At 35.1% G+C, this 27,022-nt stretch overlaps 1 protein-coding gene across 3 annotated transcripts in view; it reads right to left on the bottom strand.

Moving 5' to 3' along the window:
- LOC118180741 (uncharacterized) overlaps nt 1-27,022 on the bottom strand; it is a 94,795-nt gene that overhangs the window by 25,965 nt on the left and 41,808 nt on the right. For all 3 annotated transcript variants that reach the window (XM_085815301.1, XM_085815303.1, XM_085815302.1), the window contains 4 exons: nt 24,912-25,208; nt 22,401-22,518; nt 9,331-9,470; nt 4,983-5,098 (listed from right to left, as the gene is read on the bottom strand). In XM_085815301.1, the coding sequence (XP_085671427.1) occupies nt 4,983-5,098; nt 9,331-9,470; nt 22,401-22,518; nt 24,912-25,183 (646 nt within the window). In that variant the 5' untranslated portion in view covers nt 25,184-25,208. The remainder of the gene's footprint in view (nt 1-4,982; nt 5,099-9,330; nt 9,471-22,400; nt 22,519-24,911; nt 25,209-27,022) is intronic.

Raw genomic sequence — 27,022 nt, 5'->3', positions numbered from 1 at the left:
TTATGAAAGATCTATGTATTATGAACTACTTGTATATAAGCATGTACTATGAACTATGTAACTATGTAAGCATATATTATGAACTATGTAAGCATGTATACAGGACCAATGTATGCCCTTATAGGCCCCATGAGGTGTTGCCCCGGATAGTTGCGGAACCTGGACTAGACCCGAATAGTCTTAGTAAGCCGCACGGGTGTCCAGATTCTGCTCTCAACTCAACTCAACTCATTAAAGTCGCATTAAAAAAATAGCTATGAAAAACTTGGTAGAAAATGGCATCTATTGAGGATTGTAGAAGCACTGGCCAAAGGTAAAAAATTCACGTCTTTTTAGGAAACTATCCTACCCCAGAACAAATGTTCCATAGTTTAACAATATTAATTAAAGCTCTGTTGTTATTTTGCTAATTTATCTGCACCAACTTAAAAAGTATTCCCAATAGCAATACCACTTTACCGTTTGGCCCTGAGAAATTCTTTGCTTTGCCATTGTTATTGAGACAATTATAAATGGCGAGTCAACTATACGTCATTTATAATTGTTCAATGACAATCGCAAAGCATAGAACGAGGAATCAGTTATTTACAACTACTTTGATGCTATCTCCTTTTCGTAAAGGAAAAATTAAAACGCTCGTCAGATAGGAATTTTGTAATTTCTTAAGAGTTAATTAATTTATAAAAATTCTACTAAATCAATAAATATTTCCAGCGTTTTTCGTGTGTAAAACTACATGTAGTTATTATATTAAATAACTAAATGATCTACAATGTAAATAGAAAAATTAAATAAGTGAAAATGTAAGCTTCGTAAACACTTCACTCTGGTGAGTAAATATTTTGCTTCCGTTTATCTTCTCATTTTAGTATTTTGCGATGATTTCATCAATGAAAATAAGGTGGTAGCATAGTAAACTATCATAAGAAAAGTGACTATGAAAGTGACTACTCAAAGGTACATAAAAATCTAATGCTTGTTTTTAATTCCAGTACCTTTTCCTTGCCAACGTTAGCACAAAATTGTGGTCAACCCTGCATGATAGCACAACGAATACGTATGACGGGTTAGATGAATGAAGTAATACATTGCAATGACTATCAGAAATGAAATTGAGTAGCCAGATAGGACGAATATAACTCATTAGTCATATTAATCAATTCATAGTCTTGTGAAACTCACATGTTTGCTTCTTTTTTTACCTCCAAACATAAACGTCTTGCCTCTGAAACTGGCCTTAGAAATCATTCTTTACCCTTTTACGAGCTGCCAAGACCCATTTAAAAGATTGTCTACTTGTCACACTCAAGGATGTTAAATAGCGTCATTGTAGGAAATACCCTCATATGCGGTCAGGTCGTAAATTTAGAACCCCTTTTTTCACGGGGGGGGGGGCTGAAAAGTAGGGGATAATCTTGCTCCTGCTCTTGACAAAATGTGGGGGTCGTTTAAACATCTAATTTCTCTACATTCAGTTTTATACAGAGGAAAATACGAATTGAATTCTTCGAATGAGTGCCATTTTGTACAATCAAAATGTATTACTTAACGATAAACTGTAAGATAAATAACATTTTTTTAAAGCCATAGGTGTAGAAAAACAGATATTTGTTACACGAATGAATTTGTAGTAAATATTGAGTTTTACATTTCAAATGCTATGTTCCATGTATGCGAAGTAGCTGAGTATGTGAGATAATAGTCATAACCGAATGGCTTTCAACCTTTTCACGGCTAAGGACTGTTTCTCAATTACATTGTGGTCGCTGCTTTTTGGTTAATTTTCTAATGACATATAAACAATAACTGTTTTTATTTGAGACTTATGAATAAAATAACGCAAACTAGACTGCAGAAAATTCTTAAGAATGAAGTTAAATAATACTGAAAAATACATTATTGATGCACTTTTGTGTATTACATGTAGTAGTATTAACTACTACTATAATCCTTAAATGGAATCATTAAATTATATATATCTATGTATAGGTATATATAAATGGAACCAAATATAGAACAAGGTATAAAATATCTTTATTATACAATGTTCATTACTATACGTATATTTGCGTAATATCAATATAAATAGTTAGTTAGGTTTCGTACATATATAATTTATTTTTATATTTTGTATTTTTTGTATTAGATTCAGTATTGTATACGTATCTGAAGTTTAATTTTACCTGTTCTCTTTTTGGGTTACGACTTTAAGTGAGAAAGAATTGTTAGGGCCTAGAAAGAATTGTTAGGGATTACATTATATACAATCAGATAGGATCCGACTTTTCCTTTCTTTTAATCATTATATATATTGAAATACTACTTGATAAGTATACATAAAATATAGCAGTTTTTTAAGCTACTTATTTATATATCTATTGTTTGGTCTGGTTTGTTTGATTATAGCAAAGAATTAAACGGTTATTTGCCTAAGGGTAAGGGTGCCTCGTGGAGAACTTTCTAAGCAAAACTGACTCTTATGCACGTTACACGTGGGGAAAACCTCAAAAACGCCAATACAGCCACCCCCGTCGATCCGGATTCGAACCCCGGATTGACCTGCCAGAGTTCAACGACTTGACAGCTCAGCCGCTAGTGAGCCCCCCCCCCCACATCCACACATATACATTAAATAGTATTTACATGTCGTTTATAAAGTATAATTGAGTGCAATTTAATCATAAAGAGTTAGAAAATATTCTACGGAATTACTTCACTTCGTAGACTTTTTGTTAAGCTTCACCATATTTCTTAAAGAGAATCTCAATGCTAGTTCCATTTCCAAACTGTTTATGTACCTTATTTTTCATGCTTTGAATTATATTTAGAAAATTATTTCACTTGGTTATAGCTCAAAATGCAGTTTTTTTTTATTGAAAAATTTAAGGGTAAGAAGAGAATTATGCCCTTTTCTAATTATTCTTGAAGCATTTAAATTTTTTTTTTAAAAAAAGCGCACAATAATACGGATCACTGAACTAAAGTTTGCGATACAGGACAGATTAATTAGCTACTAAATTTTGATTTTCGTTGAGTAAAAATGAATTCATCTGCATTCTATAAGAAAGTAAATATTCAAAAAATGTTTTTTTTCCTATTCTCGCAGTCATAATATTTTTCTTAAATATTCATCTAATTCATATTCAAATACTCCAATCCATTACAATAAGTAATAAATCGATACAGTAAATAAATTACCCTATTGCATACATTAGAAATACTTATTCTCGTAATAACAGATACGTATGTGTTATTCTCTTCGTAATTTTCAGTATATATATTTATATTTATAATTAAGAAATCTTTTGAAAGCAGCGTCAAACAGCTGTCAAAATTATATTTTAAAATTATTATTTAGAAATGCGCTTATAATGGTTTTTATATTTAGGAAAGATACTTCCCGTTTACTCAGGCTCACTGTATTCAAGTCGATAGGACCAATTGAATGGAAAGATCGATTTGTTAATTCATTTCCAAGTTTCAAATCGGATGAATGGACTCGCGAATAAAATAGCACATTAAAATACCGTCACTGAAATACAGTGAGCAATGAAAATTTTAACAAAGGTTTCGTACTTTATATTATGAAAACAAAATATCAGAATCTAATTAAATGTTTCACTTATTATAAAAATATAAAATATAAATATTTGTGAATAAAAAGAAATTATCTTTAAAAAAATAAAATTTAAATGAAAAAAATGAAAGAATTACAAAATATTGCAGAAATTACATAAAATAACGAATAAACTTATTCGGCACAAGCTCCATAAATGTAAAACAGATTGTACAGTCAGAAAGCTCGCCTTGTCACAGAAATATGCTGTTCATCGGGTTTAAAGGTTATTCAGACTAACGTGCGAAGTTCAGTGAGTAACTTGTATTTTCCTTTGAATGTATAAACTAGCCAAAAAAATTGAGCACTTGACAATTAGATGCAAATTTAACAGATGGGAGCACTTGACAATTAGATGCAAATTTAACAGATCGATTGAAGGAACCCTACTGCAACGTACCACTTTGTGTAAGCATTTTCGTGGATTTCCTTAAGGTATGTAAATATGAGCCCATTTTCCTTAGAAAATTCTCCATGAAATCATGCCTAGCTAACCCTCATATGTTTTGCCATATTCAACACAAAATCATTATTTAGATGATTAATTAATTAATTTTATGTTAGATGATACGAAGCTTTTTAAAAACTAAGATGCTTTCCGTAAACAATTAGTATTAATAAGCGCTGTTCAACTGGAATTGGGTTGGATTATTTGTTTATAGCAGTGCTTTTCAGCCGACTTACATGTACCTGTATGTATTGCTCAGAGGGGGTGGAAGGAAATTCCTGAACGAAAACAATGTAATAATGAAATGTTAATAAACAAATAAATATAACTTTTCGTATCTTATGTAATTTGCCTCCATTCTGATACCATGTGCATCATTTATTTCTGATATACTGATACTGAATGAGACCTAAAAACACTTTCTTTTTAAATATATCTCCCCTTATGATCCCTGACACAGCCGTTTACTTTCCCCTTCCGTAATTAACGTCAGTCTCCTGCTCTTGACCGCATTTGCCAAGCCACCCATTGGAGAGCCAGCTGAAAGAACGGAAAATGCATTCTTATTTCCCAACTGTTTAAATGAACTTAGAGAGTACCCAATTATTCCATAACTCTTCTCTTTTCATTTTCGCCGCATTCTGGGGATTGGGAAAGAAGAAACGACGTGTGACGATTGGGAGTGAAGATACAGGCCGCGTGTAAACCGAACAAGCGTGTTTCGCTGCTGACGCCTGACGATGCTTTTCAAATTGGCGAGTCTTTTTCGAGGCAAACGATAAAGTGGTTTAAGTGATAAAAAAAATGAAACTGTCTTCTTAAAATATATATAACCTCAAAATTTGCACATCTTGTATTCAATCAATTGCTATTATTAAATAACTAAAGTTGAAAATTGAATATTTGTAAATATATTACTGTATGTCGTAGGAATAAATTCGTGGCTTCTCTTAGTCTGGTTTCTCATCAGGTTCACAGTATAACAAACTGGTGGAATTCTTAGGAGACTACGGACAGAGGCACCGAGTTCTAACCTAAAAATTAAATAAAGATTCCTTTTTTACAGATGAGCACAAGAATTAGAAAAAAATTCGGTTTAATGTATGGTAACGTGATTGCAAAGAAATGGCCCTTTCAAGTCGGTTACTTTAAAAAAAAACGATTCGATGTTAATTTTTTGGTAGAATATACAATATGGTACAGCTCTTAAATAACATTTTAAATTTCCTAATATGACGTTTGATGTACCTTTTCAGATTTTATTTCATTTTTGACAATTTAAAAATATAATGATCGACGTACTTTTGGAATTGCTTCTAGCTCAGTACGTGAAAAAGCTAGCTCAGTAAAAAAAAAAAAAAAAAAAAAAAAAAAAGAAAAGAAAAGAAACATTAACCCTTTTAGCTGTGTATTATAACAATTGCCACATTTCTAGCATGTTTATGCACAAAGTTTATACGAGCTGTTAACACATAAAAGTATACTAACTCGGTATTTGAAAATATCAGAATGTTGAATTTAATTACTCTTATGGAATCTCAAGTTTAAAAATTTTTATTTTGGAAAACAAGAAAGATATTACTTTTGCATATTTAAATTTGGGAAGTTTAAGATTTCAATTAAACAATTAGTAGGATGTTATAAGCCTAAAAGGGCGTTAGCCTACTGTCGAAATGGGATTTTGCGTCGTCTACTATAAAGGGCGAATCACTTTTCAAACTGTTGCCATCAAATACTATCGCCCTGTATTATCTTTAAAGAAATTAAATAATGAAGAATCTGCATGTATGTATGTATGTATGTTCCTCCCATTGTGAAAAACAACGGAACCTAGAGCCATTATAGTTTGAATAACATTGTCCTCTACCCTAACATCTGCACCTGAAAGCTCGAATTTTGAAATTCGAATTTTGTATTTCACATTTTGTAAAACTTTAAGGAATTTTTGATGAAAAAACTCAGAGATTTTACAGCTAGAAGTGGCAACACTGTACGGAATAAAATATTTTTATCTATAGCGCGCGAGATTATCTGCCGGAAATTCTAAAGATATGCTGTTTTTAAATATTTTGTGGCATTGCTGTTGGACTGAAGTTTTTGAATATTTTGCGGCATTACTGTTGGACACAAGTGCGAAAAACGTAACATCTAATGAATAAATCTAACACGCAAAGCGTTAATAATAAAAAGAAGAAAAAAAAAAAGTTTTGTTAGCCACCTTATTAAAAAAGGGACGATTGATACGATGAACTGAGAAAATACTGAAAAAAATAGAAAACGCGTACCAACACTTAACAACATTGCATCGGGAACTCTAAACATATGCTGCTATGTTGTTTTTAAAATTTTTGTAATTTTGCTGTTGACTCATATACGGTGTACATGCGAAGAAAATGGTATTTAATAATAAAGCTAGCAGAAGTGAATGCAATATAGCAAGCTGGTAGATAGCGAGTTCAGCAAGAGCATAAAACAACCTTAATAAATCTTTTTTGGGCGATTTTTAAAATAGGAACTCATTCAGACTTTTTTTGATTTATTATCTTTTTTATGACGTAATTTTGTAATTTGCATTCTGAGAACTGTTTTGATTAGTTTTAAGATATTATGAGATGAATGCGTTTTAAGTTGCTTTAGTTATTATTTTAATGCGTTTTAAGTTGCTTTAGTTTTGAGTTGCTTTAGTTATTATTTTCAGGATTAGCACGGACATCAACATTTTGGTTTTTATGATTGAGAAATGCGAATAAAAAATGCCTATGAAAAAAGAAGGGAGGAGACAAAAAATGCGTGTGGCGTGGACGCACTTTGCTAATTGATATTTACATTTACAAGTAATATTTTCGAAAATGAGAATGATCCAAAAAAGTATGAGGGAGATAACGGAGCAATCAAAAATTTATTTCTCTCCGTGTGGTCGACGAGTTAATATCAATATTAACACACAAAAAGATTATTCGAGACATTATTTGGGACTGAAAACTAGGGTTGAACGTTGGACAGAACACAGAAACGTTAGCTGATCATTTTAATTTAAAGCATTGTTTGATTCTTTAGAGTGCCGAGGGCATATTTCACAAGTGCACATCAGCGTAGCCACTGAGGGAGGGGTTTCGAAAATGGACCAATGAGCTGCTATTGCTCTTGTGACGCTAAATCTTCCTGCATGTGAGCGTACGTTGTTTAAGCTTTAATTTGCATTTGTTTCGCAGTTATAAATATGTGGCGTAATAGTAGAAATCTTGTAGTGCTTTCGTTTTCTGAATTTAATTAATCGCTGTGATTTCACTTTCGCGATTTTTTATTCCGCATTAATATTTGGATTGATGTTCACGGCATATTATGTGGAGTAAGAGAATTCAAGAGTATATTTTTTTAATCGAGCTGAGAATGACTGAAAGTATTACAATTTAGCTAGTATTTTCTTATTTCAGTGCTTACATTCTTTTGATTTTTAAAGTGTAAGATTCAGAATACATATAATCTGATTATATCCATGGTTAATATTAAAAGTTATATGCGAATAAATTGCATATACTCGTTGTGAATAAGATAAATTCATTCTGTTTGATGAGTATTTCTTGCGTAGACAGTACATTTAAGAGTGAGCAGTTATTAAATGTGAAATTTAACACACTAAATGTATATGAATGCAAATTAGTAAAGTTCGCTTTGAATAAAATTCTGCATTGGTTATTATTATAGAACATCTTTTTCATATAGACTGCAATAAAAAGTGCTGACTTCTATTTACTATATATAATTGGTGTAAATATTTTTCTCATACGCATAGTTTTATGTAAAGATTGCATTTGGGCTCAGATGTTTATCACGTATTTCTTTCTTCGTCTTATTTACCACTTATTAAGTAATATTTCACATCGATATTTTTGCAAAGTCTCCGACAAGTGTTTGTATTTATTTCAACCAGGTAGTGAAATCTTCATAATTGCCTATATTTGATCTAACTTCCCAATGAAAAGTTTCAGAAGCACTCGACGATGCTTTAATTTTGTACAGAAAAACTGCGTAGCAGAATATTTTCAACCATTTTGCTTAAATCTTAAAGCACGCGAAAGGTCATGTGACATGACAGAAATATTACTGGATGCTCATTGGTCCATCCTAGAAGCCACTCCCTCGGTGGCTACACAGATGTGCACTTGTGAAATATGCGTACCGAGGATTTACTAGTATCGTATAAAATGCTCTGCATAAATCAAGAAAGGGAAGGGGATTAGAATGATGCAATAGGTAATACCAGTTAATCTTCGCATAAAAGAACATATTTTCTGGGAGCCAGAGGCAATAATTGACGAAACTTGGACTTCGTTGGCGGTATCCTATTATATCTAATATCTCAGTAAGGTGCCATTTTCTATTAACTATCTCCAAAGAAACATTTGTCCAAGAGTCGCTATTCATTCTCAGCTGAAAATTAGCTATAAATTCAAATACAAATTTTGACTTATTAAACACGTAATTTCAATTAATATCATGGAAAAATATATATTCTGATTTCTTACAAAGTACTGCGTATATGGCGAGATTATTTATGAATCTTGGGCTGAATATAAAAAGTGGATGAATATTTAATCCGTTGAATAAAAAAAAAAAAGTAAATGAATTTAAATTCCAGTAAAAATTTTAAAAATCGATAAAAATGTCTGATGCTTTCAGATTTTACATTACGCTCAAAGAGGCGTTCTTTTTTTAAACTTTTTGTGTGATACCTTTATTTATTAAACACCATATTCTTCGCACTTAAACCATAAAATTAAATTCAATAGCAATATCGCAAAATAATTTTAAAAGGAGCATATCTTTAGAATTTCCGATACATAGTCACGCACGCTGCAGATAATTTTTTTTTCTTTTTTTCCGTACGCTGTTGCCATTGCTCGGTTTTGAAATCGTTGAGTTTGTTAATCAAAAATTCGTTAAAGTGTTACAAAAATATGAAATTGATAATAAAACCAATTCCAAATTTGGGCTTGCAGATGCCCATATTCGGTGGAGGATTACGTTATTCAAAATTTAATGTCTCTAGGTACCGTTGTTTTATCACAATGCGAGAAACATACATACATTTATGCAGATTCTTCATTATTTAATTACAGGACGATAATATTTGGTGGCAACAATTGGAAAAGTGAAACGGGTATTTAAAGTGTTAAACACAAAATGCCAAAACAAAATTAATAGCTGTTCTGGGCTAAAAATTATAAAAAAAAATTATTGAATAAATAAATGAATATTTACATACTTAAACACATCTACAGTTCTTCGGTCAGTATCAAGTAGCTGGGCAACTTGTTTCGAAGCATCACTCAGGAAATTATTACGGTATGGTTTGAGGTCTTCTTCCGAGTAATTGAAAATTTCGGAGATGTTTGAATATGAAACCTATGAGATATAAATAAGTTTTCTTCATGCTGTATTTAAGTATATTTCAAAAGAAATGAGATTGATAGCTAATTATAATTAAATTAAAGGCGGACAGAATTCATGAAATAGATTCATATAAATTTCCAGTTAGTCGTGAGCTCTTAAGTTCGATTAAAGAAATGTATCTTTTTATTTGTAAGAGGTAAGTAAAGGGTGCATATTAAATAAATACACTAATACCCGCTTAGAGCTTGCAATTCGTTTTTGGGGGACAGGCAAGGTTAAACGAAACTGCTGAGATGAAACCTTTTAATAAGTAGTGTCCATAATTCTTGGGGCTTAAATTATCTTGTTAAGTTGGGGTTTATCCCAGTTTACTTTAAAGTAAACGATTATCTTAGTTAATAGGAAAAATAATTTTCATATTAACTAAAAATAATTATTTTTCATATTAACTGAGATAATCGTATACATTCCTGCATACTTTTTTGTGACAAAAGGTACCGATTTTTCTGAAATTACATGTTTTTAACATTGCAGTCTTCTGAGAAAAACGGAAGAAAAGGACACGTAAAATATTTTACGAAGTCATCAGTCAAACTGAAGTAATTCTCCATATCAGGATATTACATCTATAACGCATCTCTGACTTTTCAGCTTCTATCAGAAATCTTTGTCATTTTCTGTGTAAAATTCATTTCTGTTAATTAACCAGTTATTTTATGATTTTGATTTAGATCTTTGCTGTCACTTCAGTCTTCCGTTTCTTCGCCAGAATGCAAGTTAGTTCGCGTATATTTAAGATCAAGGTTTTAGATTTTAAGACAGAGCGTGTTCTGCCTCTTGAGGCCAGGTTACTAGGTTGCCAATTCAAATAAGATTGCTAATCTTCGGTCTTATAATTTCTGATAGCTGAATATATCCACGCCGGTTAAGTTTTGAGCCAACTTCGCGTTAACTGATGTGTGTAGTCTTTGGTTACTATATTATTTAAATTAAATTTTACATTTGAATTTACTGTTACTTTAATTTATCTCCTACAAGTGGATGACTGAGTTGTGAGCACCAGGTGTGCCTTCTGTTCTTATTTAGTTTTAAATAAAGAGTCTTTTACTCCCTCCTCAAATTTCAGTTGTTATTTTAGACTTAGCGATGATTCTCTTAACCTCTACCAAGAGTTTGGACACGATTTGAATGACTTCAAAACATACCAAATGTCATAAGCGTAAGTTGGTCCCATTATTTCCTTTATTGTTGCTGGAAAGTTTCTTGTGTTCCTCCTTTTCACAGGTTCTTGAATCACTGTTATTACGTTTCACGCGAATTTCCTCTTCCAGGGTTAAAAAATTTCCATTAGTACATTAGTACCACTTTTTCCAGAGGATCTGAGTATTATGAGTATTATTTTTAGTCTATTATCTATAAAGGCTAATTCAGAGTCTCTTTGCTAAAAAAAATTTTGCATTATCACCCGTAATGTCTTCTGGCTACACTTATCTTTTGTAATTTTCAGTCACTACACCCTAAAAGAGTGTGATATTCTGTACTGAGTATATGGCGTTATAATTTTTCCAAAACATCAAATAGATTTTTTTAAAATTTATTTTTGCAATGCGCTCGATTTTTGTGAAATTCGATTGTAGTCATGTTTTAACAAATCGTCGTAAATTTAATTCATTTCGAGAGCTTGAAAATCAAATATTGCTGTGGAAGATATAGCAGGATTGTTTTCTTCCAAGAACAGAACTAATTTTTTTTTTTTTTTTTTTTTTTTTTTTGCCAGAACTATGTTACGCTTAAAAAAACATTTTACAGCCAGCGCTTTTTGAGTTTAATATATATCATACTGTATTTAAAACAAGTTGTAAATACAGTGGTGGCCAAAATTGTGGACACTTTTGGAAATTTTTATGTTTTTGAACTTTGTATGCTTATAGAAAACGTTACGTTTCACAAAATGTAAACTTGTATATATCATTTTAAAGAGAATTTATTACTGAATTCAATACAAAACACAAAATTCAATTATTTGCAATACAAAAAAAGTTAAACGATAATAGTTATCGATATACATTAGATAGTGATAGTGATGATTGCAGGTGGCAGGTGACGGAGGACGGGGACGCCTGAAGTTTAACAGAGGTTAACAGGCATATGTCCCGCGTCCTCCCCTGGAGTTTATTTAATAGTTATAAGTGTGGATACATGGCCATACAGGGGCAACTGTTTGACATCTGGCATTTGAAGTACATTTGAATTAACATACAGACACGGTTTAAAAAAAAAAAAAAAAAAAAAAAAAAAAAAAAAAACACTTAATAGGTTATAACAAAAGAAGAAAATTAAACACCTAAAAATGGTGTTCAATTTTCTTCTGCTCCCTATGCAGTCAGAGATTAGATGGTAGAGCATTAGAGTGCATATGTCAGTGCAAGTAATGCATGTAAGCCATATTACTCTGGTTGACAGAGGTCCTGGCCATATGCTGCAATGGTGGTTATTATTTTGCAGATTTTATTTATGGCCGCTCTGTTTTTGGCTAGGAACTTGTGAAATGCTGAGATATTGGCTGGTATCGGGAAGTGGAACTGTTCCGTGAGTGGACACTGAAAGATATAATGGTCCGGTGACCCCTCACCCCCGCAAACACAGCGATCCGTGGTTGAGATGGTGCGGCGGTAGAAGTAATCCGGGAAGGGACCATGACCAGTAATGAAGTTGGTAAGGGGAGCAATTGCCATAAGGCGCTCCGTGGTTACTTTTGGCAAGAAGCTATGCGCTCTCCTTCCCGTGTCGCCCTGATCCCATTCTCTTTGCCACCACTGGATAGCGGCATTTCGCAGTTGACTTTTGAGGAAAGATGGTGGTGCTGATACTGATATCGGTCTGGCATTTTGGTTCGAAGCAGCCTCTTTAGCGAGTTCATCCGCTGTCTCATTACCCATGTTACCTGCATGGGCTTTAATCCATACTAGGTCAACATGTGCGTGCCGATTATCTTTTAGGATATGCTGCTGTCGTATGATCAGCGGGGAGGCGTGACTATGTTTGTCAAGAGCAAGCAGTGTCGACATACTGTCTGTATAAAGCTGCACATGTGTGATGTTGTTGAGCGCCACGTATTCAATGGCAGCTGTTATGGCAACTACTTCTGCTTGAAAAATGCTATTATTTGGATTGAGGTGCCCTTTCCAATGGTGTGCAGCATGGCCTTGCCTGTAGTATATAAAGGCACTACCTACACCCTCAGCAGTTTTCGAGCCATCTGTGTAGAACGCGTGCATAATAGGGTTTCCTTCTGGTTGACTTCGTGACGGTTTGAGGACAGTGTGAATGCCAAGTCCCTTGTGTGCTGGGTACGTGTGGAGAGGAGTACATGGATGTTCGTAATTTGCAGGGCTATGTAAGGTGCCTGCAAAGGTTGCGTCTTTCTGTAGATGTATTATTTTAGTATATGTGGCCTCTAGCTCCGCTTGGATATGAAGTGGTATGACGCCTGCCAAGGTGAGTGCTGCATAAGTTGCAGTGGTGCGGTAGGCTCTGCATAAGCCTATGGCGAATGGGCGCTGTAGTGATAGGAGTTGCTTAACCTTGCGTGCGGTCATGGGTTGTGCCCATATAGCTGCCGCATAGAGTGCCACCTTCTCAGCTACAGTTTTATAAAGTACCTTTTGAATGTGGAGATTCCGTCCCCAGTTCCGGCCTTGGAATTGTCGTGATCTCCTGGCAATTGCAGATGTTTTAATCTTTTGTGCCTGGATATGCGGAAGCCAAGTCAGACCTGGGTTCCATATTACCCCAAGGTATCTTAAAGTTTTTACGACTTTAATATTCCGGCCTTGTAGTTTGATACATGGGCTACGTGTTGGATTTGTACCCTTTCTTGGAAAGATGATAGCAGTGGACTTTGTGGTGGATATTTTGAGTTTTAGCTCTTCGCAGAGGTTGGCAAAGATAGTGCATGACTCACTGCCATGGGCTTCAAGCTCAGCGCGTGTGCGGCCTCTGACCAGTAATGCCGCGTCGTCCGCGTATGCAACTAACACAGTATGTTGTGGCCACCTTGCCTCTAAGACTTTATTAAAGGTGAGGTTCCATAGCAGAGGCCCTGCACAGGACCCCTGTGGACATCCTCTCACTTGTGTTATTGAAACAGTACTACTGTTGTTAGAGATCATCAGTTGCCGGTCTGCCAGATAGTTGTCCAGAACTTGAAAGATATTTCTTGGGCATCTTGCCTCTCTGAGGGCCTGCCTGATGGCAGGCCACCAGAGGGTATCGAACGCACTTTGCAAATCTATCGATATAAAAGCCGTCTGGTAGCCCTGCGATTTGTTCTGAATTATGACTTCATGGATTATGACTTCATGCAGGGCATGAATGGTAGAACTGCCTTGTTTGAAGCCAAATTGTCTTGGGCTAATGCTTTGGTATTGATGTAGATGAAATTTTAGCCTGTTGACGATGAGCTTCTCGTAAATCTTTCCCATCGCCGACAGAAGGCAAATTGGTCTAAAGGAACTCGATACTAGGGGGTCTTTATCCTTTTTTAAAAATAATACCACATTGCCTTTTTTGAAAGCTGTGGGGAATATTTTATAATGCAGAAGCTGGTTGTAGTATTTATGGAAGTAGGATGGTCGTGCCTGATATGCAACTTTGATAATTGCGTAATCGAGTCCGTCTGGACCCGGGGCCTTTTTTAGTGGCAGATACCGGAATATATTACGTATCTCCTGTGCAGAAAACTGTATATCATTCGGTGTGCATGGCGAGCTTGTATCTTCTCTAATTTGCCTCTGTTCTGAAGTATCTGCTTGTGTATTATCTGTGGGAAAGATAGCATTTAAAAGTTCCTTGGCGGTGGAGGCCGCTACGTCCATAGTATGTGGTGCTGTTGTTTGAACTGGTACTTGCGCTGGTTGGAAGATCTTCTGCGTTGCCAGTTTGTGTAAAATTCCATATGGATTACTGTTACTGGTGCAGAAAGATCTCCAGCTGTTAATTTTAGCTTCAAGAATTGCTTTCTTGTAGGCGGCCCTTTCTTGCCGAAAGGCCGTAAGGATGTTGGAAGCTACAATTTCGTTGGTAGCAGATCTGAGGCGGCGGCGCAGAGCTCTGCACCTCTGTTTCATCTCTCTCAGTCTTCCCGTCCACCAGGATATGCCTTGGAGTTTTTTGGCGGTCCTTGTAGGGAGGATCTGCTGACATATTTGTCTGAGTAATGACAGAATGTGGTCTGTGTAATGATCCAGTTCTTGGGGGTTGGTAAGGTCTTCTAGTATGTCTTCTTCTCTGATGAGCAGCTCCTGAAAGGCATTCTTCAGTCATCGTATCTTTCCGCCCGGTAGTTTGAATCTCTGGAGGATATTAATGCTGGCTTCAAGTGTTAGTGTGAAGTGGATGTATCGATGATCTGAGTTACTCTCATCATCTAGAACATCCCATGAGCTAAAGTTGTTGGCAAAATTAGCAGTTGAGAGTGTAAGATCAGGCCATCCTTTATGATAAGTATTGTCATAGGTTGGTTGTGCCCCTTGACTATTATGTAAATGTAGATCGTGACAGGCCATAAAGTCTTCCATGTCTCGCCCTTTAGGCGTTGTGTCTTGGTAGCCCCATATAGTATTATGTGCATTGAAATCTCCTCCAACGACGTGAGGTACTGTTGGGCATTTCTGTTTCACTCGTATAAAGTTGCAAGTCACATCCGTAAGACCTTCCGTGGGCGGGGAGTAGACGGAGGTTAGGAGGAATTGCTGCTCTTCAAAGATGACTAGAATAGTAACGAAGTCTCTTTCTGTGGTTACTACGTATGGAGACCAGGAGGGGTTGCAGCAGACAATGGCTGCCCGTGGTGCTTGTTATGCATTGGCTTTCTTCTGAAAAATTTTCCATGCCATTGGTAGGCTTGCCACTTGTCCCTCGCGACAATAAGGTTCTTGAATTATCAAGAAATCTAAGTTATATTGAATAGCATGCTGGACTACCTGCGTGGTCGCAGCTACCGCCCGTTGTAAGTTAATTTGTGTGCACTTTATCTGTGCTTGATTAGAATTAGCTTCCGCACTTGAAGTTTCTTGGGTTGGCCCACGTATCGCTTGTTCTGTTGTCGTGCTGTTCGGCTCTTGTTCATTATTCATAGAGAGTGCTCCTTCTGACGCGTTCGATGTATCGTCCATACGTTGGGCAGTTGGTATCATAGGTCGGATGGTTGCATGGCATTGTGCTGCGCGTTTTATAGTTGGCGTCTGAACAGTTGATGCATGTTGGCCTGCTGGCGTGACAGTCCTTAACACTGTGACTTCCAGAGCAGAAGGCACAGTAGATTCTATTGGTGCATGTTTGCTGCAGATGGCCAAACTCCTGGCATCGAAAACATCTTTTTGTGTCGAAGTGCTCAGCAATCCTATGTCCTCTCCACCCAATGAAGAGCTTGGATGACTGGAGGAGGCTTCTAAATGCTGCTGGTTGACATTCAAGTATCCATTTGACGGTGTTTCCTCTGTCCTTGAGTCGGTACATGACTTTGGCTGTTGTTTTGGTGAGGTGGAGTTCTGAGGCGAGTGCATTTTCTATCTCTTCTGGCTGGACGTCAGGAGATACGTTGTGGATAGCCACTTGTGGTAGTCTAGTCAGTGGTTGCTTGATCTTGACTATTACTTGTCCCTGCGTGCTTTGTAAACTAGTAGTGAGCTTGGTCACGTCCTCTTTGGAAACACAGTCTACAGCTAGTCCTCCTTTCTGTAGATTTCTAATGGAGGAGATTTTAATTCCAAGCTTCTGAATAGGGAAATTTTCGTTAAGGACAGCTTTTAGGTCCTTATTACCCTGTGCAGTACCCTCAGAGGGATAAATTGAAACCGTATGTTTTGGCTTCGGTCTGGTTGCTTGCGCGTATGTTTTGACTCTGACGACGGTATCGCTAAGCGCTGATGAATCGTTGGGAGCTGTGCCGTGCAATGAACCGCAACAGACTATGGAGGGAGTGTTGGTACAGGCGTCTGCTGCTTCAGGTTTCGGTATGTAATTTGGACCTTCGAGTGCCAAAGTGTGCACTGCGTCTATCAAATCCTGGAGAGATACCTTTACGTCTGAAGGAAGAAGGTATCTGCTTCGTCTTTGTATGGAGGCTGTTTTTCTAAGACTTTCGCAGAGCTTATTGATTTTTGTGTGATAGTCTAATTCTGAGCCAGCAAGAGTTGCCGGATCAGAGTCGCAGTTAGAATTGTCGTACTCAGCCACTGAGGTTGATGGCCGTGTCATAGTAGCAATCACTTGCACTATACAGTGCGAGAAACAGTTGTGGACTTGAGATGGCGCACTGAATTTGATGCAAAGAGTAAAATCACATAGAGACACACAGAAGTCGCTTCACAGGTATCACTGTTACACTTAAAGATCACTTATACATTTCACTGTGACACTTACTCTGCTCGTAAATGCATTCACTGAACGTAAATGCACTTGTGCTAATCAGCACTAATCACTAATGCACTTTTTGTGCACTAATTACTTGCACACGTATCACTGTAAGCACTTAATAATCACTTATTCACTTTCACTGTAGTGAAATTTCACTGTGACACTAACTCTAATCAGCACTAATCACTAATGCACTTTTTGTGCACTAATTACTTGCACACGTATCACTGTAAGCACTTAATATCACTTATTCACTTTCACTGTGACACTAACTCTAATCACTAATACACTTTTTGTGCACTAATTACTTGCACACTTATCACTGTAAGCACTTAATAATCACTTATTCACTTTCACTGTAGTAAAATTTCACTGTGACACTAACTCTAATCAGCACTAATCACTAATGCACTTTTTGTGCACTAATTGCTTGCACACGTATCACTGTAAGCACTTAATAATCACTTATTCACTTTCACTGCAGTAAAATTTCACTGTGACACTAACTCTGCTCGTAATTCACACACACTTGCACTTTAAGTAACGCTAATGCTCTTATTCGAAGAAATTTGTAATGGTCAACAAATTAATTAATGCTAATTAATAAAATAGAATAATCAAAAGGTGACCAGAATGCTGTAATAGTACTATTATACATTCACGGAATAAATAATATGCACAGGGATACACACAAATAATATAGTATTACTATTTATGTTTAATTACTGCCTAATTAAAACACGTCGGTAAGCCAATTACCACACGTAAAAGTCTAGAATAAAGTACAGAGAAACTAAATCATAATGCTCTGATAAGAAATGCTACTGTTTATGCATTCCGTAAAAACATATTATCAAATACTGATACAAGAGAATTATACTGGCAATTAATATAATTAATGAGCCAGTTTGAACTGAGGTAAATAAAACAGATTTGTAATGGGAGCTAGAGCCTTCTGTGCAGAGTACAAATTAAATGCACACGATCACAGCAAAATTGTAGCGTTAGAAACTGTAATTAAATTAACATAGCCGTAATAGATATTATTAGATAGCGCGAAATGACACAAATTGACATAGTTTGATAATTATACAGTATCCGGTGTTATACCTGAAGCCTATTTTATAATATGAAGTTAATGACTAAAATTAGCCGAGTCTAACCAGTAAGTAATGCGATTCTTAATTAAACTAATTGATTTAATTAGAAACAGGCAATCCTACCTTGGTTGCTAACCTTCTCTGTACTATCTAAGAGCAGCCGCGGTAAGCGAATTGACACTTGGCCGCTATTTTCTCTGCTCTTCTTCTGTATAATGAGTTTCTGCAGAAATCGTTCAAATATTGTCACTGTGTAATCCAAGAGATGGACATAAATCAGGTAAACACTGTACGTAAACACAGGCGCGCGAAGGTGAAAATCCTGTCCAAAATAAAGTCACAAAAAATGAAAACTCGGGTTGTAGTCGTCCAAAAAATTTGAAATTTATATCCCTGTAATCCCTGTCACATGAGGAGTCCAAAACTGAAGGTTCCGAACAGCTACTTCAGTTAGTTGCCTAATTAGCGAAAAGACGAATTAAAACACAGTCCCTTTTGTTGGTCTTCTTTCCCCTTTGTTGATAGAAAGGAAGTCGCTGACGCCGGGGGGGTCGCTGGACAGCAGGTGGTCGTTGGATCGCTTGAAAAGGTCGAGGGTCACGGACACCTCGTGGCTGCAGAATCACTTACTTTAAAAATTAATTACTAGCGGTATAATTAACCAATTGTCTTGAAACTGGTCTGTAAATACTCCTTGTAAGGTCCTCTTTCCAGCGATATAAAATTCAATATGATTCGGCTTCCGGCGGTCGCTCAAAAGCAATTTAAGGTTCAGCCCCGTTGGATGTTAAACTGAGAAATTAATGAACCGTTGGTCGTAGAACCAAAACATTAGTGTCTACGTATTCCTACTGATGTGGGCTAAATAATAAAACTTGTTTCAGCACCTGAAAATAAAAACTTCCGCTGCTAAAGACGAAACACGAGGAGCAACGAAAATGCGACCTACTGCTGCAAATATGGCCGCTGAATTTAGTGATGATTGCAGTGAGTTATCAGTACTTAGTAGGATACCCTTTATTTTTGATTACAGCTTCACATCGACGTTTCATTGAGCTGGTAAGAGTTTTAAGCTCTTCTTTCGTTATTACATGATGTCAGGAAACAATTATAGCCTCAATTAGATCCCTTTTATTTGATGGGCGCCTCATTCGGACAAGTGTTTTCAAACGGTGCTACAAATTTTCGATAGGATTGAGGTCAGGACTGTTTCCTGGCCATGACAACAATTTAATGCTCTTTGTACGAAACCACTCTTTCGATATTTTGGCGTGTGGCAAGGAGCAGAATCCTGCTGAAAAATAAACGAAGCATTGTTGGGAAACAGGTCTCTGATGGAAGGTAGAAGTTTTGGTTCTAGAAGTGTCAATGTATTTTCTGGCATTCAGTGTCCCATCGATGACATGAAGGCGACCGACCAATACCATCTGCTGACATGCATGACCAAATCATAACACTAACTGGGTTCTTCACAGTTGCTTGAATGCAGTCAGGATGTAGCTCTTCTCCTATTCTACGTCTTACATATTTTCGCCCATCACTACCGAATAACGATATCTTAGTTTCATCACTCCATATAACTTGTGACCACTAATCATCTATTCAATTAATGTGTTCCTTTGCCCACTGTAGTCTTTTTTTTTTCGTTGTTGAAAATTAAGATAAGGCTTTTTTCGTGGAATTCTACCTCTCAGTCCAACATCTGTTAATCTTCTCCTGATTGTTCTTGAACTGGCAGAAACACCAGCATCATTCAGATCACTTCTGACGGCCGCTGATGACATTTTTCTATCTTGGAGACATAGTCTTTTCATTCTTCTGTCATCAATAGATGTGGTGCACCTTTTTCGGCCTTTTCCTTCTTTGATTTTTATTGAATTTGTCTCCTGATATCGTAAACAAAACTTTCGGACTCCAGATGTAGTCACTGAACCACCCACCTGTCTTGCAATTTCAGCATAGGAAAGACCACTTTCTCGTAACAAAATAATATTACATCTCTTTCTAGGTGTCCAATCTACTTTTTTATTTGATGTCATTGCTTCTTGACTAAATATTAAAAATTTTTACAAAAATTTCTACCTGTAATTGCAGTGTATAAGAAACAGGTCCTCCACTTGCAGAACAAATCAAAATAATGAATTGTTTCAAGTGTAAACATGATGTCAGCTTCTACTGGCAGTTACTAACATTTGATTGATTCTCAGAACAAGAACAGTGATTGGTCAGGAAAGCTAGACATTACAAACCACTTCATAACTGTGTTTTTTATTTATATTAAAGTACGTATAACTTTTTTTGTATTGCAAATAATTGAATTTTGTGTTTTGTATTGAATTCAGTAATAAATTCTCTTTAAAATGATATATACAAGTTTGCATTTTGCGAAACGTAACATTTTCTATAAGCATACAAAGTTCAAAAACATAAAAATTTCCAAAAGTGTTCAGAATTTTGGCCACCACTGTATATCTTTAATCGCTAATTTTATATATTTCGATCTAATCTGCATTATTTGAGGTACCGGGTTTAAAGTGAGAGACAACAGATTGGGAGCATAAGGTAAGTACGTGTTATAGATTTTGCATTGATTTTGCATGTCTACTATTCTGATCTTTCAGAATATATGAGCTAGCTTTTTGATTTGTAATTTAATTCGAGAAACTTTTAAATGTTGTCAATCAGTGATATCTTTTAATATAGAAAATATCAAATGTGTTCGGTGGAAGTTCTTAAGAAAAGAAGGCATAATACGACAAATACTCATGAAAGCAGGGTTACTATCTATATACAGGATATAAGATAAAAATGGTCCTCGCCTTGAGAATAAATATATTTTCAGTATTAACACTCATAATTTCATAAGTATCAATTTCTAATTTCACTTAATATTACGAGGTGCATAAATAAAGTAATGAGGCTGGAAACGTAGTATTCGATCTGGCAACACTGTGGACTTCCCGTTTGGCGGAAAGGATAAAGGAACATTTCGATGCACAGCCAATGTGTGTTTCAACTGGAGTCATATTTTTTTCCTAGTGCATCCTGAAAATATGCGATATCGATGTCGAGTAAAGTTGTGTAGAATTTGCTTAAAAGTTTCTGCGAAGCTTCAGCAGGCCTGTGCAAACAATGTTTTATCAAAGGCTCAGGTTTTCATAAGGTTTAAGACATTTTCAGAAGGAAGTGAATCGAATGAAGTCAAACTTCACAAGGAAAGGTACAACTGCAAGAATTCACGAAAATGTGGCCAGAATCCGGGATCTTGTGAGTTCTGATCGTCGCCTGACAGTCAAATGATCAGATCAATCTCATTACTATTCATCAGATTTTGACAAATGAATTGAGGATGAAGGAAATCGAATTGTTCCAGAAAAATGCGAAAATTGTTCTGGAAAAAATTTCGCAGGAACAAGTTGATTTTTTGAGCAGACGAAAAATGATCCTCCTTTTCTCTAACCTGTCAATATTAGTAACGAGTCTTGTGTGTTCGAGTACGATTCAGAAACAAACAGCCAGAGCCGGCAATGGCCCACTTCAAACTCACCAGGATAAAAAAAGTAAGAATGAGCAAGTCAAATAAGAAAAGTATGCTGATTTGGTTTTTCTATGACTAGGAAGTCGTCCACAAAGATTTTGTGTCTCCGAAGCTGAACCAAATCTTTTAACAAGAAATTCTAGAAAGACTTCGATAAAGGGTGATGCGTGTGAGATAAGAATCAAAACCAGCTGGGCGCTGCCTCACGAAAATGCGCCTTATCACACTGCATTTTTAATTAATGAGTTTTTGGTAAGTTAAAACATCCCTGTGTTACCTCCGCCCCCTTATTGCTCTGACTTAAGTCCGTGTGACCTTTATCTTTTCCCAAGATTTTTGGAAATCTATAAAACATTGAAACGACAGTAACCGACCCAGCTTATGGCAATTATAATTTAAAAAAATTCATAAAAAACAAGTCTCATTACTTTACTTGCACACGTCGCATATTATTGAAAAAGCTTTCCTCGTTTTAAACCAATCTGAAAGCAGTATCCTCATAGGAAATCAAATACTTAACCTAATTCTTAGCGTTTTGGTTACTTGTAGTTAATAAAATTTACTTAATTCATGACTCTGTAGTACGAGTTGCAGGAGAATATACCTTTTGTTCTGCGTCTTAAAGCATCACAAAAGAAAAGAACGAGAAATGAATCGGTAAACCTGCTGGGCACATATACATGCAGGTCCGTTGAATTTAATTCTCTTTTCATTAGTGCATGGCCGTACCCCCAAAGAGAACTGAAGAATAGAATAATTAGAGACCTCTTCCTATTACTAGATTTTTATTTCTCATGCACATGAGCATGATAAGAAACATTTCAGCTTATTTTATGAATTTTTTCAGTTTAGTTATGATTAACTTTGATAATGCCAGAAACTTACTTTATCATCTAGATCGTTATTGAAACTCAGGAGACAATACACAGGATACCTTTTACACAACTTCTTTTTCGGAATTACATGACAAGGGTGCAATTTACAGTAATCAGTTCGTGAGATTCTGTAATCAGACAAAACACTTTAGAGATTAAAACAGGATAAATGTTTTCAGTATAAAAATTATATGTTTTATGGTATCAATGTAAATCTGCTGTTGTAGTTTATACCTTGAACAAATAAATATTTTGAGGCGAATTATTTGAGAATTTGAAACATAAGGTTTCAGCAGGAAATACTTCGTAATCTGAAATAATGCAGAGATGAAATGTAAATTTTTATTGTCCAAACAGATGGAGCATACTATGCCATTTGTTAGCATTAATGCAAATTATGAGTAAATATGCTTTGCAACAAAAGCATCTCTTGCAAGTTCTGAAGCACTGGCTTTCAGCAGCGTCTAATAGCATCGCATGGTAACATCTCGTGATTGGCGCATTCACAAAACTTCCACTAATTATATTTTCTGCCTCTGGAGGACATCCAAAAGTCCTCAAACAACAAACAAACGGTCCTGTTCCATAAAACCGACGTTTTATGGACGTTTTATGGATAAAAACATCAGACTACTGACAAGTTCATGGACGCGGTATGAGTGGAATGTACGATAAAACCTCAGGAAACAGCAAGAACTATTCAGACTTTATAGCTGATTTCAAGAGTGTATATGGCTTCAGACAATTACTTGAACGATATCATTTTAAAATATAATAAAACGATTCGGTGCGAAGGCGAACACATTCACAGTGTAAATATTATGTGATAACATCTGGTACTATTACATAATTACTCGAATGTAGCATACGTTAGTTTGCTGTTTATCGACATTCTTCTGCTTGTGTTATACAGAGTGAGCTTAAAGTCTGTCCCTGATTACAAAAACTTATATAGGGAAAACTATCTTAATTACACATAAATGATTTTTTGATAAAGATAGCTGCAATAATTAAGGTATTTTTTTTTTTTGAAAAATACTACATTAATAAATTTCAGCGCGTGCTTTCTTTGGAGAATATTAAATAGAATTCTAGATTTCGCTAGGTGTTTGTTATTCAATATTTGCTCTGTAACATTTGGCACAGCGCCTGCTATCATACCCTTCAAAGTATCAATATCCACGAACTGGAAATAAAGTGCCAAAGGTCGCCCTTGATACATCCTCCATTCGAATCGCGAACATTGTCAGCGGTCTAATCACTAACAGTATACCTACCACTTCTTAGAAGGTCATCAATGCTACCCGTTTCTTTGAAACTTTGCAAAACAATTCCTGACGCTTTTAATATTTGGCGGATTGCGTCCATACAAAAATAAAAACCGACGTTTTATGGAATATTTAATTTCATGAGCAATTTAACTTTTTCTTAGATTGAAGACATTTCATTACTAACTATTTCTTGCTCACAAACATTGTGACATAATCAGTTGTATAGTTAAAACATCAATTAAAAAGTAAATAAAAAATAAACTAATTAAATAAATAAAATAAATAAATAGATAAAGAAAGAAGGAAACATAAAAAAAAAAAAATCTGCAAGGTTTCAGATTTTTAATTACGTTTAAAGGGGCTTTTTTTTCGAAAATAATTTTAAATTGAGCATATCTTTAGAATTTCCGATACAGAGACTCACGCGCTGGAGATAAAAATGTTTTTTTTTCTGCACGACGTTGCCATGGCTCGCTTTGAAATCCTTGAGTTTGTTAATCAAAAATTCGTTAAAGTTTTACAAAATATGAAATACATAAGAAAACAAATTCCAAATTTCATATTTGGGCTTCAACATGGCCATATTCGTAGGAGAAATATGTGATTCAAAATTCGATGGCTGTATGTACCGTTGTTTTATCACGGTGCGAGAATTATACATACATTTATGCAGATTTTTCATTATTTAACTTCTTCAAATATAATGCAGGACTCTAACATTTGATGGCAACAATTTGAAAAGTGAAACGGACATTTACAATGATTCAACGCAAAATCGCAAAACGAAAACAATAGTCCTTCAGGGACAAAGTCCCTTTGGACTAATGATAAATAATAAATAATAGTAATAATAATAAATAATAGTAATAATAATAAATAATAGTAATAATAATAAATAATAGTAATAATAAATAATAAATAAATAAAATAAATAAGGGGAATTTAAAAGATGATGGAAAAGGAGGATGTAAAGAGACATGATAGAAATATCTATAACATGCCAACATCATCACGAAAAATATCGGTTTATAACTTCGATAGTCATCATCTAATGATATCCGGTAAAGTAAAACCCTTTTCTTGATAAACAGAGTCATTTTATTTAGTTCTCAGATCATTACCAAGAAAATAGCCTTTTTTATCTCATTTTTATTATTATGGTGTAATATAAATTCAAAATTTCATCAAATCTTCATATTTGTTAATCATTTGTATATTCATTTCGACATCTTGAATTAGAGTAGACTTACCCGTTGATGTTGCACAAAGTAACGGCAGGTAAGAGCATGCTGCTTGGTGTAGTCAAATATGCTTCCACAATAGTTGGGTTCTCAAAATACATGGATAGGAATATTATTAATTGGTATAGGCATCCCGAAATACTGATGGCAAATATAAATATATTAAATGCCTTTGAAAAGTGGCTGCTTGAGGAGAATAACTGTGATACTGGGCGTATAGAAGAACTGCTTAAAACGTCTTTTGCATATGCCCCAAAAGATAATTTTCTGGTCCAAGGCATAGCTGATACCTTGAAGATCTAAATTCTGTAATTAAATATTATAAATTTCGAATTGCATTTCACAAAATTAAAATTTAGACATGTATGAACACATAAAACAGAACGATTATAGAAGTCATTAGAAAAATTTTCGCAATAGAAATGTGATATATGTCCAAGCACTTACTAACACATAAAGATTATCTAATCGAGACTTCAGAAATTGAAACGCAGGAGGCTTCATTCCGAGTACATACAATTTGGTACAGAAACCATATTTCTATAATTTATAATTTTCAAGAAAGATGAAAAAGAAAAACATAACATCACATACGATGTAAAAAAATTGGTTACATATAAGGGCACAACATGTAAAAATAAAATAAATGTAGGCTTTACCTATCATTATGCTTTTGAAATAGAAAATTTTCATAAGTGATTAATGATAGATGAGTATCTGTTATGTTGTGGTGTTGCGTGGCCCCAACTTGCCCGCAGCAATAGTAGTGACTATTGTTGCGGGCAAGTTGGGGCAAGTACACAAACTCTTAAGAAGGGTTTAACTCCCTTTTTATTCCCCTTTAGAAGTTACAGATGCGTTCACTTGACGCTGCCGACCCGGCGGTTAAATAAAAATAAGAAGGTACAACTAAAAATGAATAATAACAAGTCACTACCTACGAGGTTCTCTAAACGTGACTAACTTAACCGCGTTCTAAGATACAGCTGAGATTTCAGCAAACTTTCTGAATAAAACGTTGAAAGATTCAACTAACTGCCGAAGCAAGCACACAGGCCGAAACGCGCGGTTCTTAAATTTCTACCTAGCAACCTTCACGCTCGTGAATCAAGAAAGCACACCTACAAACTCTTTTCCCTTCTATTTAACTCAAAATTACATCTGCTAAAAATTTGATTACTTTGCGCGTTCTACTAAAATTTACATACTCTGGCAATTCCAGGGGAAAGTAAGGCTTGACAGGAAAGAGAGCTTAAAATAAATTTTAGTTAAAATAAATATAAACCCTACATTTGCCGCTGCCAGAATTTGGTAAACTTGGAAGACCTAGAAACGACCTGTTGAAAAGTTTCCATATTCTGAACTAAAATTCAAGAGCCTCGTTTACATAAACCAAACTGTTTTCTCACAAATTAGAATAAATTTCTGTAGATAATCATTTTACCATCTCTTTTTACAGCAACCTTTCCTGGATTTCAGCAATCAATCTGTTCTCTTCCTTCCAGCATCTGGAAGGAATAAGTATCAGTATCTTCTAAATACATTATAATTTACACTTTCTTAACACTGGATAAAGTTTTTGTTTTTGATCGTTTTATTTTCCTTAATTAACTGCTTAATTCACATTCATTCAAGTATTCAAACATGAATTTAACTTTACCCTGGCTCTCCACCATGTGTGGTGTCACACGGAAATATTCGTGTTTTAGTATTACAACACTTCCCCCAACCACAATGATTTGTTAGAATTCGACGACCAAATAGACACACCTTAATCGACATACTGAAACTCGATGAGCTATATTTAACATTCTTAAAATTCAAGTGTAGGTGGAGAACCCTACAAAACACATTCATTCTAATTTCTCCCTCATTCATCTTTAGACATGCAGGCTCTAAAGCATGATTTTATCTACAGTTTAATACTTAAATTTCAATTCATTTCTTTGAGTATTTACTTTTAGCATCTAAAATTTTATGCTTCTAGATTAAATTCTACTTTTACATAACTTTCAAGTATTTACGTATATTTACAAAATTCTAATACATATGATTTTTACAATTTACCATACAATGAATAAGATAAAAATAAAATTTTACTTCACACATTCTTCGCCAAG

Source organism: Stegodyphus dumicola, chromosome 4 (assembly GCF_044657685.1).
Source record: "Stegodyphus dumicola isolate Sdum_Otavi_A_Nest chromosome 4, ASM4465768v1".
Lineage (NCBI taxonomy): Eukaryota > Metazoa > Arthropoda > Arachnida > Araneae > Eresidae > Stegodyphus > Stegodyphus dumicola.
The sequence above is the reverse complement of the archived record's forward strand: the minus strand, read 5'-3'. Positions and strand labels throughout refer to the sequence as shown.